The sequence below is a fragment of the Pterocles gutturalis genome, unplaced genomic scaffold (genome assembly GCF_000699245.1).
Source record: "Pterocles gutturalis isolate BGI_N339 unplaced genomic scaffold, ASM69924v1 scaffold34053, whole genome shotgun sequence".
In the NCBI taxonomy this organism is placed as follows: Eukaryota; Metazoa; Chordata; class Aves; order Pterocliformes; family Pteroclidae; genus Pterocles; species Pterocles gutturalis.
The window spans coordinates 7331-27252 of record NW_010121562.1 but is presented as its reverse complement, the minus strand read 5'-3'; the positions used below and the strand labels follow the sequence as shown (position 1 = coordinate 27252).

The 19922-nt window shown below is 36.9% G+C and overlaps 1 protein-coding gene across 1 annotated transcript; it reads left to right on the top strand.

Moving 5' to 3' along the window:
* The first annotated feature begins 486 nt into the window (after positions 1–486).
* On the top strand, positions 487–16267 carry SECISBP2L (SECIS binding protein 2-like). The gene is made up of 17 exons (XM_010077282.1): positions 487–662; positions 2038–2359; positions 2887–3022; positions 3445–3674; positions 3761–3785; positions 4167–4300; positions 6139–6270; positions 6837–6920; positions 7702–7869; positions 8018–8159; positions 9792–9961; positions 11201–11333; positions 12351–12513; positions 13199–13419; positions 14078–14232; positions 14742–14961; positions 15562–16267. Exons 1-17 carry the CDS (start codon positions 547–549, stop codon positions 16233–16235), a joined length of 3225 nt encoding a protein of 1074 aa, XP_010075584.1. The 5' UTR covers positions 487–546; the 3' UTR covers positions 16236–16267.
* Positions 16268–19922: the final 3655 nt, after the last annotated feature.

Below are 19922 nucleotides of genomic sequence, written 5' to 3'. Positions count from 1 at the left end.
AACCTATAGTTTACTACTGAAAAATATTTTTTATAATTGCCTAGGAACATGGTCAATTTTGTAGAGCAGACCAGGCATTACTACATCTTCCGTATGTTGGTTTCCCTTATGAAAGCCTACACAACTGTGCTCCACCTATAGTACTAGCTCAGTTTCTTTCTGTCCTCAGACTAGTATATGCTCTGCAAGATCTGAACTTCAGTCCCGCTTAATTAGTGTATGTATTGCACTTTGAAAATGTAAAGGTTAATACAAATCCTAAATGTTGGTGATCTGTACTACAGCCTGTGTTGATTGGAAGGATGTAACAAGCACTCGCCAACTGTTTTCCACCTCTTCCAGTTTACTGCAGAAATCCCATCGTCTTGTCATCCATTTGCCTGTTATTTTTTATAATTGCCATACAACTTTATGAATCCAAGTGTTCCCAAACAATTCATGATTGTATTTAATGAAGTAATTGTTTCTTTTCTCTTTCTTAAGAATGTCAAGCTGTCAGCTGAAGTAGAACCGTTTATTCCTCAGAAGAAGGGTCCAGAAACACTAATGATCCCAATGGCGCTTCCTAATGACAGCGGAGGAATTAATGGCATGGAACCAACTCCTATCCCTAGCTACCTGATCACTTGCTATCCGTTTGTACAGGAAAATCAATCCAATAGGTAATAAATACATAGTTGTGATCTTCATGGAAGATGGTCTATTTTTAAATTAGTTTAATAATCTGGTAGACTTGAGGAGTCAGGGACTGTTGGCTCTGCATTCATTTTGTTTGCTGTATTTAACCTTCTGACCCGTCGTGGCTGAGATTGGAGTTTCTCTGTCCCCAGTCTTTTTTTTACTTATTTCCTTCCCTCTACTTTTCTCTATTCATATTCTTTGACACTTTTCTTTCCCTGGCTTCTGAGTTCAGGTACAAATTCCTCACAAAGTCACCTGCTGTGGTCTTGCATCTTCCATCAAGAGGTCTGTGTCTGAATCTCTGATGCTGAAGCAGGGCTCCAGGTGTCCAACGTGGATCCTGCCACAGTGAAACAGCATGCAGCTGACACTTGTATTGAGAGTAGCTGTATCCAGTTTTCTTTTCATAACTAGTTATAATACATTAAGTTTAGAAACTATTTATTCTACCTCAAATGTGGTATTCCCTGAATGCACAACTTAAGTGTTGAATACTTAGTATTGAAGGCATAAATAATTATTGCTGTTTGGTTTTGAAAAACATACCCAATGTTTACTGAGGACAGTGCTTTAGTGCTACTGCACTTGAATAGGTAAGAACAAAACCAATTCTTTAGCAGCTGCCTGCTGCAGATCTGTAAAATTATCCTGAATCCTTACTTTTCCTGTTCTCTTTCTCTAATATTCAGGCTTCTGCACTTTCCTTGTAGATGGTCTCCTGGTCTCTTGGGGATTTGAAGAGAAACAGAATTGGGTTCATAGTTTCCAGGGGTGGTCAAAATAAACAGGAGGAAGTCTCTACACCTGGTTTCAGTATTAAGTTTGTAAATGGTTGTTTTCATGTGTGATTCTTAAGGCCTGTATTTTCATAAGAGTTTTGAGCAAGGGTGAGTTGGCAACTCAAGTAGTTGGCCCTGAGCTAGGTGATCTATGTCACTGTTCCATGTGTCTGCTGGCTTACCTTGTGTGAGCTTAAGTATCTACTTAGGTTATACATGTTTTCTGAAACAGTGAAATTGTAATGGGTCCAAAGTACTTGTCAAAAGAAATGCTTGCATTTTATTTCTAAGCTCAATATTAGAAATTTAATAAGTTTATAGAAATGCAAGATCAAAAAAGATATTCATTTTGCGCTTGAATGTAATGTGAGATTATGAATAATTTAGTTGGGATCTCTAAGAAGTCCTAAAAAACTTAAGTGCAGTTATTAAAAGCTAGGAGCTCCTGAAACAAGTGAGTTGTGGTTATTTGGTTGGTTGTTTGCTTGAGGGTTTTTTTAAGGGTGTAGTAGATGTCTGAATTTCCTTGAGAGGGAAAAACTTACTGAGTAGTTGTCTTTCCTTTTGATTTTTACAGACAGTTTCCACTATACAACAATGACATCAGATGGCAGCAACCCAACCCAAATCCTGCAGGACCATACCTTGCTTATCCTATAATATCTGCACAGCCACCTGTTTCTACAGAATATACGTATTATCAGCTGATGCCAGCACCGTGTGCTCAGGTCATGGGTTTCTATCATCCTTTTTTTTTTTATTCTGCACCCTTCCAAACAGCAAATGCTGTAAATACAGTTACTGCAGAGTGCACTGAGCGTCCCAACCCATCGGGCCAGGTCTTTCCATTGTCCAGTCAGCGGAGCAGAAGCAGTAACAGGGGACCGGTCATACAAAAAGTGAGTCTGGTTTTTTAATAGGATAAGTAGAACTGCATAAAGGAAATATCTTTGCACAGGAAGCATGCATTCTCATTTGAGCAAGAACAGGTATGTCAGCAGTATCAATGGAAGGAAAGGTGGGCAGAAAAGGTGTTAATGAGATTGTAGCAAAACTCTGTCTACAGAGGCATTTTGTGGTAAAATACTTGGGTGGGTTTATGAAGCCTGCAAGTGCAACATGGGAAACTCCCAGTACGTCTGTGCTAGTTTGGTCTGAGCTTAGAATTACTTCATTAGAGAACAAAGGAAGTATACCCATACTTTCTTTACTTTTTTTATATATTTTTGTATATTTCCATTCATGCAGAAAATGCGGCAGAGAGGTTAATAAATCAAATATTTTTAAGAATATTTCCCTTAATCTCTTGTCTTTAAATATGTGGTTTCTGTAGAGAGCATTAGAACTTTTAATTGCTTTGTCTGATTACAACTGTGAAGCCAAATCATATGACTTATGTGTAAGTGTGGTTAATCTCTTAAAACAGCAACAGCAGTTACAGATGCACATAAAAAATAAACGTCCTCCAGTGAAAAATGTCGCCACGCAAAAGGAGACTAGCTCATCAGGTCCTGAGAACAGATCAAAGATTGTTTTGTTGGTTGATGCATCACAGCAAACAGGTAATTTGTCTTCTAGGTGTGCAAAATAACTAGAACTACGTGTCAGTTGCCATCTTTCCTAAAATATGGACCTGGTTTAGATCTTTCTTTTAAGAGAAATCTTTGCAGATCAAAAAGATAATGAAGAAAAGGTGCTGATGGTTGCAGAGACCTACTCAATATATCACATTATAACATTGCAATGATGTGATACTACTGCAGAGACTTTGCCACTGTCAAAACCAGACTGTTCTTGAAGAAGTTGATTGGTAGTTGGACCTAGACATAACTTGTTTAAATTCAATGCTGTTTTTAATTTTATTAAAAGAAAATTGTTGTTGTGTGCAAAGACTTTGACTTTTTCCATTTGTTTTTATGATGTGTAAGTTTTTCTTGTCTTTTAACAATTCCTGCACAAGTAATTATATTTTTGTTTCTCGCAGACTTTCCTTCAGATATAGCTAATAAATCGCTTTCTGAGAGCGCCTCTACAGTGCTTTGGAAATCAAAAGGCAGGCGCAGAAGAGCTTCTCACCCTGCTGCAGAGTCCTCTAGTGAACAAGGTGCAAGTGAAGCAGACATTGACAGTGACAGTGGCTATTGCAGTCCTAAGCATGGCAATAACCAGGCTGCAGCCATGACTTCAAGAAATACAGATTCTTGTGCAATGAATGTATGTAGATATAACTGCATAACTTAACGATATTTCTATCCTATAGACTAATAAAAATTACTAAAAATTTGTTCTTTCATTTTCAGGTTGTAGAACCATCAGTAAATACAAGTAAGCATTGTCTTAGCTGCTGTGCTGTTTAAAATCTGGCTGGGTCACTTTTGTATCTTTGCTTTACATTTTGCTAGGAACCATCTCTTGGTCTACTTCCAGCATGCTACTCTGTTATTGGAGTGGACTGAAATTGTTACGGATGTGAACCTGAGATTTTCTTTGTCTGACTGCTTCCTGATGATCAGTTGTTGGCAGTTTGAATGTCTGACTTCCATAAAGGCAATTCTGCTAGTGTCTAGAAATAGCTAAAGAAGTAGATGTTGTCAGAGGAGAATTAGACTTTCTCAGATAACTATTTGTATCAAAATTATGTTCCTGGCTCTGGCAGCGTGCATATCATTATGATGCATTCTGTCACACTAATTTATTTTTTCATAGATGACACTTCTCTTTCAGGTGGTATAAGTTGGACTACTGTAAATTCCCAGGCAACTCAAAAAAAACCTTGGATTGAAAAAACTCAGACATTTTCTAGAGGTGGAAGACAAGCTGAGCAAAGAAATAGTTCACAGGTATGTTGTTAATGGTTCTAAATTTAAATATTCTGTTTCTTGTAGTATATGAAAATAAGGAATTTGAAATGGATTCTGAAATTAACAAAGAATAGTTAATGAAACTAGTGAATGAAAAGTGTAAAAACTCAACCTAAAAACCCAGTGGCATGTTTCTGCCTTGTATGATTCCTGAGCTAGCACTGTGTCCTAAATATATAATTTCACATACTTGGTAGTCTTCTGCCTATAGCCTGTTCTTTATATGTATCTACCTAGGAAAAATATGACACATATAAAGTAACTTGTGAAATGACAGTGTGGGTGTAGAAAGTTCAGGTTTTGACCCATTCACACTTGAGAAGAAAAAAAAAAAATCTCAAACTCTCTAAAGAAAGATTCTGATGTGACGGTGACCTAGGATCCTGTGTTCTCACTCATGTTGTCTTTGAAACTTTCTTCTTTAAATTTATATTAGCATACAATGTTATTCATCCTTTTTATTATTAATAAATGAAATGAAATTGGTTTATGCTAAAACTTGACGAATATGTTTTTGTGAAACTTCCTTCAAGTGGGACAAGATTTCTGTAATTAGTATGTGAGGAGAAGGTGGCCTTCCTAATTTTAATAGTCTGATTTTATGGAGGGGGTGCAGAGGGAGACAGATGAAATATCTGCCTTTGCTTAAACATAAGTTTTGCTTGAATTCAGTTATTGCTGACAAGAATAGCTGAGCTTGAAGTGGGAGCTTTATCATAGATGTGTCTATATATGCAGATATATGTGCGCTAGTTTGCCCTGTTTAGTTTTTTAAATGGAACTGCTAATTTTGTCTTGAATCTTCCCATTTGTGATCCGTGGGTTTATTGTATAAAGAAGCTAATTTGATGCTAGTATCTGTCAGTGTAGCAGTTCTGAATCTTTTTATAACCTGTAGTTAAATCGGAGGCTTTTAGAAGCCACTATTTGTGGTTTATGGCATTGGGATAGTAGGAAGAACCAGATTTCCTTTCATCCAGTCACAGTTTAGACTCAAAATCTGGCAGTTCTTTTAGATATTTAAGAACAAAGCTGGCACAGAGAGTTTTAAATTAGGTTTCCCCAGCCAATTTCACTGTACCTCAAGGCAGAATTGTCTTAGAAACTATTTTGCTTTGAAACTAAATTTGTACCAGGTCTGTAGGAAATTTTCTTGAGAAGTACATTAGTATGAGAGATCCTGAATTTCAGATTCAAATCATGCTTTGATTTCAGCCAGCCAGTCTCGGACGTGGATTTCTACCAACCTTTCACATAATAAACAGAAGAACATTTATACAACTTTACTGAGGTCTCTGGTCCGTTGACAGCTCTGCCTGTGCATTGTCATAAAACACGTGTCAAAAAGGCAGTAATTGCATGCAGAGTAATTGTGTATTGAGAGAAAGTTCTTTTGATTGATCATCGTTACAGACAGTTATATAGAGCCACCAGCAACTCTCGTGGTTTTCTTCATGTTTGGCTGAAAGGACCCTGTTTTTAAAACTAGAAGTTTAGAGATGAATGTGTAGAGATTCTGTTTTTGGCTTGGGGTGGGAATAATTTGCTACTATCTGTAGGATATGTTTTTGCAGGTTTAAAAAAAAAAAAAACCAAAACCCTACAAAAACCAAAAACAAACCCCAAAGAACAACTACAACCCCTCTAAAAAAAAAGAAACATGAAAAAAGCACCAAAGCACAGCTTATTAAATCTAATTCTGTAAAAACTGTACCTTGTTAGTTGCGAATTAGCAGACATGTGAATGCCTTACCTGCATGCGTACATATCTTGAAAAACTGAAATTGCAAAATGCCAATCACGTTCATTGTTTTCAGTCTAGTTTCAGATGCAGAGACCACAGCACATCTTCAGAAAGAAGGCAGAATTTGCAGAAACGACATGAGAAACCTCTAACTGCAAGCCAGTCAAGTAGATCAGAGCAGAGTCCTGAACCTCTGTATTTTGAGGTAGTGTTGTATGAAAACTGTCTGCGTTGTAGTGATACAAGTTGTATATGGAATAAGTGATGTTCTCAACAGGGAGAGGCTGCAAAACATCTGACTCCAAGAGGTGTACAATATAGTGCATTAATTTATTATGTGATGCTTTCGTTGTGTACTTACAGAGACTTTTATTGTGGAAAAGTGTAAGAGAAGGGTGTTGTGGAAAGTGTAAGAAATTAGAACTATCTGTGATTGACAAATTAGATAAGCAACTTTCAAGTAACTTTTTCTGTTCACTTGTGAACAAAAATTACTGTGTTCTCTGCTTTATTCCCCCTCCTGTCTAATTATAATGGGATTTCTTTAGTATAAAGTGTTAATAAATTTTTCTTTTTTTGAAAAAGGCTACTCAGATACAGAAATCTTTTGGTAGTTTTTCATAATTTCCTATTTGTGTAACTTTTAAGCCCTTCTAGTTTATGTGGAACTTCAGGATTCAGTGCATTGTTCTAACTTCAGCTGTTTCAGTTGATGCTTCGCATGTGACTTCTGGTTCCATTCTCTTAATTCTTAATTTGTGCATTGTTTAGGATGAAGATGAATTTCCAGAGCTAAATAGTGACAATGGCAGCAGCAAAAGTAGCAACATCCAGCAAAAGATTTCACCCAAAGTAGTAAGTGATTATTTTGTTTTGCGAAGCATTTTTGAGTTACGTTGCTTTGAGACTACTTGATTTGTGCAGGTTTTTTATGAATCTCCGCTACAATACTTAAAATGCAGTAACTTTGGGTATGTGCATTACTAGTTTTGGATACTAAAGAAATTACAGTTACAATAAGTGGTGCAGTGAACCAATCTTATAACAAGACTGCTGAATTTTCTTTCTGCTAATGAGTGTTAACGAGCGCAACTGCAAGACACATATGATAGACACTTAGAATCATAGAATATCCCAAGTTGGAAGGGATCCATAAGGATCATTGAGTCCAATTCCCAACTGAAGTGAAAATAAACTAAATTTTATTTGCTTTAAGGCTGTAGAAACAGCTGTAGGAAAGATGCTCTTTTAATACCTGATCTACTTAAATATTTTGTTGCCGAACTGTACACATAGACTACTTAATCTATTTGGCTGCTTTCCAGGAAAGTAAAGTCCTACATGAAGTCTTCGTGGGAGGGGGAAAAAAACACTCCCTTATTTAGTAATCACTCTGGGAAACTTTCTGGAGGCACAATTGGAGATAAATATAGTAGTTTTCCCATACAAAAATGAAATACACAAAGATTTCTAGTTTTATGAACTTGCTGTGTCCTCTACCTGTACTTAGTAGCTGGGATGTTGTACTGCTGTCCAAAGCAATGGTTCATTTCATTTCTGAAGTGCCACATTTCCTATGGCCTTGAGAGAAGGGTCTTTAATTGTGTGTTTTTTTGCATTTTGTTTAAAACCCCAGTTGGATGACTTGCCAGAGAATTCTCCAATCAATATAGTCCAAACTCCTATTCCCATTACAACCTCTGTACCAAAGCGTGCAAAAAGTCAGAAGAAGAAGGCCTTGGCAGCAGCACTTGCAACAGCTCAAGAGTATTCGGAGATAAGCATGGAACAGAAAAAACTGCAAGTGTGTAGCGCTCCCCGCCCTGCCCCTGTAGTGTGTAAAGAGGAGTATCAGTTAGCTGTTGCTCCTCTTTATAATACCAACAATCTTGTAAAGAGTGTTTTGCAGGCACTATTTCTTTGTATTTATCAGCATGTGATGTTCATGATAGGAGGCTTTATCAAAAGCAGCTGGAAAGAAGAGCAAGACCCCTGTTCAGTTGGATTTGGGTGACATGTTAGCAGCTCTTGAAAAGCAACAGCAAGCAATGAAGGCTCGTCAGATCACCAACACCAGGCCCCTCTCATACACAGGTATTTCTCATCTGCTTGACTATTGCTAAATGCATTTTGTGATGATATAAGTGTGATTGACCTGAGTATCTTAAATATGCGTTTTGCTGTCCCATTTTAGCTTTTGAATGTAAACATAATGAAAACCTGGGAAGACTTTCTTAATGCATTTCTCAAAATTCACCTGTGCTATCTTCCTCTGAGCTGCGGCATGCAGTCATGAAAGTCCATGTAAAACTGAGGACAAACCTCTAAAAGACCTACTATTCAAAACTCAGGATTCATCTGTTGAGAGTAATACAGTGCTGAAATGAATATGTGAAAAGAACTGAATTAGGTCAAGCCAAACATCTACTACAAATATTACAGAATTCTATTTAAAAGCAACTTAGAAAGCATACCTGTGACTGTGATACAGAGGGATACCTCTCCAGGATATTCTTCCTGCCTCTACTGATTATAGTTTAGGGTCTCCTGACCCAAGGCTTTCTCAAACCAAATGTGTGTCTTAAAACTGTCCATCACTTCTATCACATGCTTTTACTGTCCACAAGGTCCCATGGCAGCAAATTCTAACCTTACTACATGCTGTGTGGAGAAGCTCTTCCTCCTACTGTGTTTTTTTGGGGGTGGGAGTCAAGGGGCTGGTTTTTTTTGTGCCCTGCTTGTAATTTTGTTAGCTTTCATGACCTTAGTATTGCAAAGAGACTGAGAAACCATTCCTTGTTCTTCTTGTCTGTGATTCGTAGAGATCTGTCATCTCTTCTAGTCTGAAAAGTCCCAGTCTAGTTATTGCCTTGTGGAAGCATGTATTTGCTCATAATCCATATTGCTGTCTCTGTACCTTTTTGTAGTTCTACTTTATCTTTTTGAAAGTAAGATTGGACATGCACAGAATGTTATAGTTTCATCACAAATTTATGCAATAGCTTAATTAGGCTTTTTTGTTGTTTCTTTATCAACACTTCATATTAGCTTTTTAATTCTTGCTGCTGAACACAGAATTGACATTTTTTGCAGTTATTATAACCCATGAATCTCATTCCTGAGCAGTAGTATGTAGCCTAGAATCCATCGTTATGCACATAGTTACCATTTTCCTTCTTGTGTGTTGCTTCTTTTACCTGCTTTGAGTTTCAGCCGTGTTCAAACATTAATTCAAGTTGGCAAGGTTATATCAAACAAAGCTCAGCAAAGAACAGTTGGCATTTCCATTAGAGATCGCATTTGTTTTATTCTCTTTCTTGTAGAAGATACTTAACTACATGCTACACTCTCTCATCTGTCTTGTCCTGTCAACTAATCAAGTCTTTGACAACTAAAAAGAAATGTTTGGATAAATATTTGCAACTTGTCTTACTATTATCATCTTACGAATAAAACTATACCTAGTCTTTTGAGAGAGATCCTTTACCAGTATTAAAGTAATTCCTTTCCTGGAGTCCATAGCATCCTAAAACGTGAGGCTAAGTTGAAGAAAGCTTAAAACCATCTGGAAGCGACAACATGTGACGTAATTTTCCGGTCATTATGAACTGCTTTTTTCCAAGGAAGGAAAATGTACTTTGAGAATTCATTAGTGGAAATTCTGAAAGCAGCATTGAAATAAACTGACGTGTCTTTTGGTGAAACTAATATCTTTCTTGTATTTAGTTGGGAGTGCTGCTCCTTTTCATACCAAAGAATCCACCAGCAGAAAGTCCTTAACAAAGGGACAGCCATCTATGGGTTGCCTTAATCCTTTGGACTCAACTGCCCCAAAAGTGAAGAGAGGAAAAGAAAGAGAGATTGCAAAACTGAAACGCCCTACAGCACTTAAAAAGGTAAACGTGTCAACCCTGGAGTGTCCTGACCCACGCTCGTATTTCAGAAATAAAAACTCTCATTTTCTTGCTTGAGGACTAGTGACCATGAGCATAGAGTGAGGGAGTCATGAGCTTCTGCCTCTAGTTCCTGTTACACTGATGGCCCTGTCCCTTGGATCTGGGCATGTAACAGAACTTTCATATCCCCATAATTAACTGAAGGTGATGCAAATCTATCTCCATATGGATTCAAGGATCTTTTTTAACTATAAGCACTGGGACATATTGGAGAACTTGCATAGTTTTTCCATGTTGCTGAATCCTATATTGTAGTGCAGTGTAATATGCTAAGCTTGAACTTTCCTACTCTTTTTTTTTTTTAGAGATGGGTATAGAACTTGAATTAAAAACATGATTTTTAATTGAGTAAATTCAGAAATAATTGGTTGTGTATAACTATATACACACACATAAAGTAGGTATGTACACAGAATGCAGTATGTATGGAAATTGGATGGTAAAATACAAAAAAAAAAGCTCTAAAAAAGGAAGTGTGACAGCCTTTTTAAAAAAAAAAGGTGAAAGTGAGGTGTACTCACACCACCTTTCTTGTCGAGGTCGCTTTATGATACAGGCAATTAGAACCTAGTAAAGGTGTGTTTGTGCAAAGGTCAGCTTTGGCTAAGTTTGGTTTTTTTTTAAACTCCCGGATGATCTTTTTTTCCTGACTTACCCATGATCTACTTGAATTAAGAGAAATTCACTACCTGTTCAGAAGTTTTCTAAACTCTGTTGTCAAGGCTTATTTATCATAGTAATACCAATATATTTATGGCTAGTTGTCTTTGCACTTTCCTTTCTAAAAAATAAAGGATTCTATCTGTCCTGGTGCTTCGCAAAGATGACTAATGTTCTTGCAAAAGGTGTTTTCTACAGCGGTGTGGATGAGGAATTGTTAATGAGTGAGCGTTATGCATCAGAAGGAAGTTATGAAAGTACTTAACGCTTAAACCGTTGAAAGCATTGTTTATGCAAAAGTATGAGTATTGAGTATACCATCTGTAAAATGCTGGAATGAGATACTGTTTGTGGTCAAAGAGGAAACATGGTTTCAGGGTTTTCTATCCTGGCATGAGTAGAAGAGTTCAAAACAACTTGGTTAACTTCATTTTGTGTTTTGTTGAGTCAAATGGACGTTTTTCTTTACAGGTATCTCTATAATTTTCAGATGCTGATAGCTGTTGGTTTTGTTTCTAGATTATTCTGAAAGAGAGAGAAGAGAAGAAAGGCCGTTTATCAGCTGATCATAGCCTTTTGGGATCTGACGAACAGAAAGAAGTTCATATAAACTTGACTGCTGATCAGTCTCAGGAGCTGACCTCTCAAGAAGGTTGGTCTCTAACTCTAGTACCTCTTCCCTCTCCCCGTAATTGTACTGATATGCTTACTTTTAATATTTTTTCTTTCTCTTTTTATGCAACACAATTCATCAGTGTTATCTTAACTTTTTTTAACATTAGAAAAAGAAGGTTCTAATTTATAGTATTTTGTAAAATGTCTTCTCTGTCCCTCAGTTGTGGAATGCTCAGTGCAGTCTGGGTTCCAAGTACATAATCTCCATATAGCCTTTTAATTCATTTCTCTTGAGCGGATGTTCCCAACGCCATGTCAGAGTTGATAGCATTTTTGATAAGCAGACAAAATGTCACCTGTTGTTGGCCATGCCATGTTGATCGCAATGCTTTTTAGTGATGAGAATGCTGAAAGCTTTCCAGATATAGAAGCTGCAAACTGTAAATAAGGTTTTCCAGTTTGTTGAATACTCTCGTCAATCAGCTGCAATGTCTGGACTGTCAATTTGCAGCAGCTGCTCTGAGCAACTGGGAAGCTCCAAAGAATTGTAAATGTCTTTCATGTGTGTGGGGTTTGGCAGGGAGGGGCAAAGTGTCTATCAGGATTGCAGATGTACTGGTTCAGAACATTTTTTCTGAATGACCTGACTGACTGCACTTGACTGAAGATAAGGGTGAAAATATTAAATATCCTAGGAATTAGTTAGTTTTGATATATATATATATGTGTGTGTATATATATAAAAATAGTAAAGAATTATTGGGAGAAGGTGTAGCATTTAGGCAGGTTTCCCCTTCTGTCCATTTCCCAAACTAAGCTTCAGATATTTTTTTAAAGAACATTAAAATATTGCTTATTACCCAACCTGTGCTGAGTGTTGGATATATGCCTGTTTTGTTTTCCCTGCTCTCAAATACTCCTCCAGGGAGGAATACTGTTTAGTGTTTTCAGAATGTAATTTGGAAAAACCGAGGGAGAGATACATAAGTGTGATGCTGTTTCTTTTATGTGAGAATGTCTTTGCTTGTTATAGTGTTTCAAAATTGTCTTTCAGAAACTGGACTAAGTATGCCTAGCGATACTTCACTTTCGCCAGCAAGTCAGAATTCTCCCTACTGCATGACCCCGGTGTCACAAGGTTCACCTGCTAGTTCTGGAATAGGCAGTCCAATGGCATCTTCTGCAATAACCAAAATTCACAGCAAGAGATTCAGAGAGTAAGAGCTTTGTACTATTAATATAAATTCAAGGCTTACACTTCAGTCACCCTCATCTTTTAAGTGTGTATAGATTGAGTAGACTTAGGAGGCGCTTAATGAATATACTTTCATCAATAGAAGTTTATACAAGTATTTTTTTTTGCCAGAGATGGATTGTGATGTGTATATATACATGCATGAATGTTTATATATTGTGCATGTACACGTGCACACTTTAGATTTTCTTTTGTTGCTGCAACAAATAAGCTAGATGGATGTATTCTCCAAAAAAACCAATTTTTTTTTAAGTGGTGCTACATACACTTTGGATGGGAAAAGAGGAGGAATACTTACGAATGCTGGAAATACAGTAATAGGTTCTCTTAATACATTACTGCTTTTTAATTAATGTATTATTATAAAGGAAAGGAGTAGTTGCTTGTGGCACCTGTTGGAGTACCTCTTTGTATTTTTTTAATATTCTTTTTGAGCAACTTCTTGAGGTAAGGGACGTTACTTGTAAAATAAATGTTTTCAAGATGTATTTTTAACTTACAGTGTACAATCTGATTTCTAAACCCTTTTAATGACATTTTCACTGTTCTGAGGGAGTAAAATTATTTTTATTTGGTAAAATAAAAGGCTCTGTGAAATAGTATTGATTATTTGCTCTGCTAATATTTGATTTTTTTTGAATTGACAGATACTGTAACCAAGTTCTAAGTAAAGAAATAGATGAGTGTGTGACTCTCTTACTGCAAGAGCTCGTCAGCTTCCAGGAACGGGTTTATCAAAAGGATCCCATGAGAGCTAAAGCAAAGAGAAGACTTGTTATGGGGTTGCGTGAGGTTACTAAGCATATGAAACTAAACAAGATCAAGTGTGTAATCATATCTCCCAACTGTGAAAAAATCCAGTCAAAAGGTATAAGTGATAAAACAAGTGGTGCATTTAACTGTTTACAGTTTCTTGTGCTGGTTAGAAGTGCTGATTAGCAAGGGTACAAACACTTCTTTTAGTTACCATGCATGATATAGCACTTCGAGAATCAATTGTGCAGTTACCAGCCCGCGTTCATTCTCTTCTACTCAATTCTGGAAGGAACTCGTTCATGAGGGGTAAATAGCTTAAAGAAAAATACATATTATAATACATACAATTGCCTTCAATTTTATTCCATTCAGTCTTTGGTACATCTGGAGTCCTGAGTTCTGGGTGCTCTTAAGGACGATTCCTTAACAGGAGTATGAATTGTTAGTTAGCCAACCAACATATTTTGCCACCACTAGAAATGTAAACAGACACTTCCTGAGATACGAGAAGAACAAAGCTCTGCTCAAGAAGAGAGCTGTGGAAAACTCTAGTTTTGTGTGTGTGCAGGACTCAAAATACAGAATATTGCTTTGATCTATACTCACTATAATTGAAATGTGTAACTTGTTATCATGTGAAATGTAGTAGCTGGTGATTACATGTATTGAAGTTTTACTGGCTAATTACAGTTAAAATGGGATCGAGCATTGTATCTCACCATACTATGACTTTAACTGACTAGATTCTATTTAAAATTGCTTTCTTCAAGGTGGATTAGATGAGGCTCTATATAATGTAATAGCCATGGCACGGGAACAAGAAATTCCTTTTGTCTTTGCTCTTGGACGTAAAGCTCTTGGCCGTTGCGTGAACAAGCTGGTTCCTGTTAGTGTAGTGGGTATCTTCAACTACTCAGGTGCTGAGGTGAGTAATTCCATTCACGCAAACGGCTGGAGTAAACAGTCTTGTCATTAAGAATGGGTTGTAGTTATCCTTGTAGTTAAGAATTTATTTGGCATGGAGAGCACATGTAATTTTATATGCATTTGATAATGGCCCTGGCCTGATCTATATTAGGGCATGTTTTTATTTGAAATTCAGTGTTTAAGGAACTGAGAGACTATGTTGAAACACTTTGGTCACAACATCTCTGTAGCTTTCAAATAGACTTAAATACTGTCTGAAATTCTCTGGAAGGCTTAAGATTGTAAGGAAAATGATTTCTTAAAATAAGTGCATCTCCTTAAAGTTGCATAAACATGGAGTGATGTTTTTATTTAATACAGATAAAAACTAAATTTTGGTTGGAGTAAAGTATTTGGTGTTAGTAAGCTTAAGGCACACTATGTAGTATACCTTTGACTAAAAGGAGTTATTTAAAGTGAAAATTACTAGTAAGAACTACTGATTATAAAAACTGCCTTCATATGTAGGACCTTTTTAATAAGCTGGTATCACTGACTGAAGAGGCCAGAAAAGCCTACAGAGACATGGTTGCTGCAATGGAGCAGGAACAGGCAGAAGAAGCCTTGAAGAATGTCAAGAAGGCACCCCATCATATGGGTCATTCTCGTAACCCCTCTGCAGCAAGCGCTATCTCATTCTGTAGTGTTATTTCTGAACCTATATCTGAAGTGAATGAGAAAGAATATGGTAAGTATGTTTAAAACTTTTGTAACTAGAAGCTGGAATTTTCCAAATGCTGCTTACTGTAAAATGTAGCTAAAGATACAGTATTTCTTCATAATTTACAGTATTCTGTAATTTTCAGGGGTAAGAAAATTAGTTAGTCTTCAGGTAGTTTTGTAAGTATTTTTTTCTCTGAACTATACAGAAAACAATTTCAACTTATAATCCTCAGAAGTGTGTTGTAATTACTTAACTCACATCCATGGGGGTGGCTTCTCCAGTTTTATGGAACTGGTATAGAGCTGGTACCAAACACAGGATTGATTATATAATTGAGCAAGAAGTAATGACAGAGGGTAGGAACTAAATTATTGAGGTCTCTAAAGATAGGACACGTAGCTTAAATTTTGTAACTTCAGGTGGCAATGAATGATTATAGTGTGAGCAAAAGGCAGATTTATTTAGCTGGTCACTTAAGTCCAGGTGACAGAGGGGATAAAAGCAAGAGTGCAGTATGAAAATTGTTAACTCCTGTTGCTATTTAAACAATTCTGGGATGTTCAGAAGTATTTTTATGTAGAAAGAATTAATGTTTCCTACTTAAATGTCTTTTGAAACTTGTAGAAACAAACTGGAGAAATATGGTGGAAACATCTGATGGGTTAGAAACCTCTGAAAATGAGAGAGAATCTTCATGTAAGACTGCGGTATCAGAGAAGGCTGGTAATGGTCAACTTGAAAAAGCCACTCTTAATAAACAGCCACCTCTGGCTACAACTGGCACTACCTCAGCAACAAATCATGGAAAATCCACACCAGGTGACAAAGATGAGGCGAAACCAGATGACAATCTGGAATGGGCCTCACAGCAGAGTACAGAAACAGGATCACTGGATGGCAGCTGCCGAGATCTTTTGAATTCCTCCATGACCAGTACCACCAGTACTCTTGTACCAGGAATGCTAGAAGAAGAGGAGGAGGAGGAGGAAGATGATGATGAGGATTATGTCCATGAACCAATTTCTGTAGAAGTTCAGCTTAATAGCAGAATTGAATCTTGGGTTTCAGAGACCCAGAGAACTATGGAGACTCTTCAGCTTGGGAAGACCCTTAGTGGTGCTGAAGAAGACAATGCAGAACAAAGTGAAGAGGAAGAAACAGAGACTTCTGAGCAGGCTGATCCAGTCACTGATGGTGAGGAATGGACAAATGATAAGCACGCAAGTAACACTCAACATAAACCCACCATCTGCAGTTCTTTGAATAAAGAACACACAGATTCCATTTATATGCCGTAAAAATAAGCAGGAACTCAGGAACTTTTTAGAAATTATGTTCAAACTAACTGTTGTAAAGGTTGCAGCCATTATTTCGTATGCTTCATCTCAACATTTTGCACTGTTAAACATTTAGTATGTGTATTTAATTCACAACAATATTTTTGTAGCTGTCTGTTACTTGTTTCGTTTAAAAACTAGCTTAGCTTTATAATCAGTATCTATTTCCCAGAATGGAAAATTTGTCAGTAAGTATTTTGATCTTTTGTAAAAGGAAACATCTTGTACCTGACCAGTTTTAAGCAAAATTATTTTACAAAATGACTGTTTAGCTCATTTTCAAACAGATAACCCAGTGTAAGACTGACAGATTACCAGCACTTCACATTGGTGTTAGGCCAGGCATGTCAGTTTATTTGACCATAATTTTCTAGTTCCATCTAGAAATAAAAGTAAAATTTTGGTTATCTCTGAAGAAAAGCTAGAAAACCCCGTTTGCAGTATTAATGACAAGTAAATAGTAGAGAAATCTCTGTGTGATTCATATACTGAGGCAGATGCAGCTTCTTAGTTGGTCTCTGAATGCATCGTTAAAAAGCTGCTGCTAGTTGAGATGGTTACAGTAAGCTATAGCAACTTTGATTCCAGGAAAAACTTGAAACCAGAGGGATATAATTAATGTTTTGGGGGTTTTTTTACAAGGTGGAAATACCGCTTGAAAAACAGGAAGGAAAACAAATTCCCCGTGCTCTCAGCAGTTGCTGTCTGCCAAACCACACTAAATGAATTATTAAACATAATCCCTATCCAGGGCTTTTAGTAAACTGATGACTTCCTCTTTCTCCTGTCACTTACCTCAGGAATGCTGTTTTGCATATTGTAATCTACATGACATTGCAAAAAGCAAGATTAATCCTTTAATAGCAAGTGGGAATGATACGGTGGCTCAGTGTATCTACATGTTCGTCTGCATGCTTTGACCCTGGCCACCCTCGTGTTGAGTTCATGATGTATGTTAATTCTTACTTAATGTGACCTCTTTTTGTCTGTTCTCACAGTTGTAGCAGCTTTAGGAGCTGATCTCTAGAGTAGAAAAGGAAGTAGTTATTCCAGGCAAGGGGGAAGTGCCCTGTAGTGTGGAGAGGTATCCCAGTGGTTCAGAGGGAAGAGAAGCAAAAATCCACCCTCCCTGAAACACACATTGATAGACAATTATTCCGTGTTTTGTTTTGAATATTGACATGAAAGCTATTAACTGATGAAGAGTTCTTTTCAGATTGAAGATGGAGTCTGTGTCTCAACCTAGCACGTAAGGAGTCTGTTTTCCATCTTTGCTGTATATTGGCAAGGGATGTACTGAAACTGCCAGCAGCAGGGGCTTCACTATGAGAGTAGCCAAAGAGTAACTCACACGAATGACACTTCTGTAGCAAATGTATGTTTCTTTTAATTCCACTTCATTTTTCTTGAGCACTTGTATCAAAATGCATACAAATCCTCTGGGTAGGCTGAAAACCACAAGAAATGCGTAGCTTTGTTAGCTGTTTAGTCCACACTTACTAATAGGGGACCAACGCTTCTAGTACTAGTGATGCTGGCGTTTCAAGTTGCACTGGGAAAATAAGACTCCAGATTGAGAAATCATCTACCCCTGGGTTTTTTTGGGTGCTAATGAGAATAATAGAAACTGTGTATTCTGTAAATAATGCTTTGACAGGCATAGGCATAGCTAATGCTATGTAGATAAGCAGTATAGAGAGCTGCTAGGACACCGGGCTGCTCTGTCACATTCTTAGTTCTGTAATGTAATCTTCCTAGATGTTAGAACGGGTGTTTTATAGGAAAACAAAGACTAAGGAATGATGCCTCCTGAATGTTAAACCTTTTACTGTACGTATGGCAGATTCCTACTGTCTGTATGTTCTGAAAGAGTTTTTGCTTTAGGAAATGATAGGTGTTTGAACTGCTGACAAGCAAAACTTGCCCTTGGATGTGTAAGCACATGTCTCGACACCAGCTGAGAGCAGTGTATACACTGAGGGCAAAACTTCACCAGAACATCAAAAAACAAAGGTGTTTGTAATTTTTCCTTTTGCTTTTTCAGTGCCAGTGATTCAAATAACTTTTGATCTTGAAGTATTAACATCAAAGGCGCATCTTTTTATAGGTCTTTTCTGAACTTGGACTGTCATTTTAAAATTTTCTGACATTTATATCAAAGAAGTCTTGTAATATTCAGCCCACTATTTAACTGCAGTTTTGCTACAGGTTTAATAGAGTTCTTGAAGGTGATATAGCACTTCTAATATCTCTCAATTTGCCAGCAAATAAGGAACTAGTCTCTCTTTAAAATGTGGCAGATCACCCTTAGAGGAGCAAACTGAAACCCATAAAGGAAACTAGTTTTAGACTTCCTTTTTGATAAGCTAGGAATGAGCAATAACTGCGAGAATGGAATTGCAATTCCTTTGGGAGTGATCCATTTGCATTTAAAATTAGGGAAGTTCCTTGCCACTTGAAGCACTTGAGGAGAGTATCTCACTGTGGTAATTTTGATTCTCTTGTCACCAGAATTTAGAAAGAAAGCATACAAATGTTTTACAATACCATGATTTTTTTAAAAAAGTAGCTGAATTTCTATTTCGATATAAAAGCATGCAGTTTGTTATACAGGTTGTTGCTGTCCCCAAGAAAAGACGTTTCTGTAGTTATAGGTGTATAGATATTTTTGTTGTGAAAATGATTATTTGGAACACAAATCTGCTTTTCTTATTACATTCTTTATAGAAATGATTTCACCACTTAATTTATCTGGTAAAATCAAAAATAATGTATCTGTGGTAGGGGTAGGGATCTTTAAAACTGATAGAGGTGGTTATGTATACAGCCTATTTATAGAAATACTTTAAGTATCTTTGTCAAAATGATAAAACATGGATTACAAATATGTAAAAGGAAAAAACTCTGAAGAACTTTTGTCCGTAGTTGGACCATGTAACAATGGCTGAGTAAGGCTAAGGACCTGATCCTGCTAACATAATGCTTAAGAGCATTAGTTCCACTGGCTGAAATCAGGGGCCTGTTTATCTGCTGAAGTTGTGTGCAGGTATTTGTAGGATTGGAGCTTACCAGTGACAGAGGGTATTGACCTATGTTTAAAAAATTAATTATAGAAAATGTTCAGTAATGCACTTGTTGGTGTTCTTTTGGTAAAGATAAGAGGTCTCTTTATGCTCATTTGGGTGGGTGGGAGCTTTACACAATGTGATTCTGTCCAGTTCTTTAACACAAGCTTAAATTTTAATAATGTTACTTTAAATACATATGTAAAAAAGTATTATTGTTTGAAAAGCTGCTGTTTGCTGAAACTGTCATTAAGTATTTCCTGTGAAGTTGTGCCAACTAATGAAACTGTTGAGTTGATTTCGATGTTACCCATTTAAAAATTAGACATGACGATTTGTTAATGAAACAAAAACCAGCAGAAGCAAGCCAGAGAAACAAGTGACGTGGGTTTTCTACCCACCCTGCCACACACAAGGAAATGTGAGATTGGTTAACCCAAAACTTCCATGCCAATGAACAGTAACACTGAAAATAGAAACCCAGTTGGCACAGCCCACCTTCTAAATGTTCATAAATAGTTCATGTATTTTACTTTTAAATAGACTCTAATAAGAAAGGCTGTTTAATCTTTAATGTCTTAAA

What these genes read in the sequence shown, in the direction of transcription:
- SECISBP2L (XM_010077282.1), top strand. Translation starts at nt 547, where the DNA reads ATGATCCCAATGGCGCTTCCTAATGACAGCGGAGGAATTAATGGCATG. An exon ending in CAGGCCCCTCTCATACACAG is followed by an intron (nt 8,160 to 9,791) that starts GTATTTCTCATC and finishes TCTTGTATTTAG; the next exon opens with TTGGGAGTGCTGCTCCTTTT. An exon ending in AGTGAATGAGAAAGAATATG is followed by an intron (nt 14,962 to 15,561) that starts GTAAGTATGTTT and finishes TGAAACTTGTAG; the next exon opens with AAACAAACTGGAGAAATATG.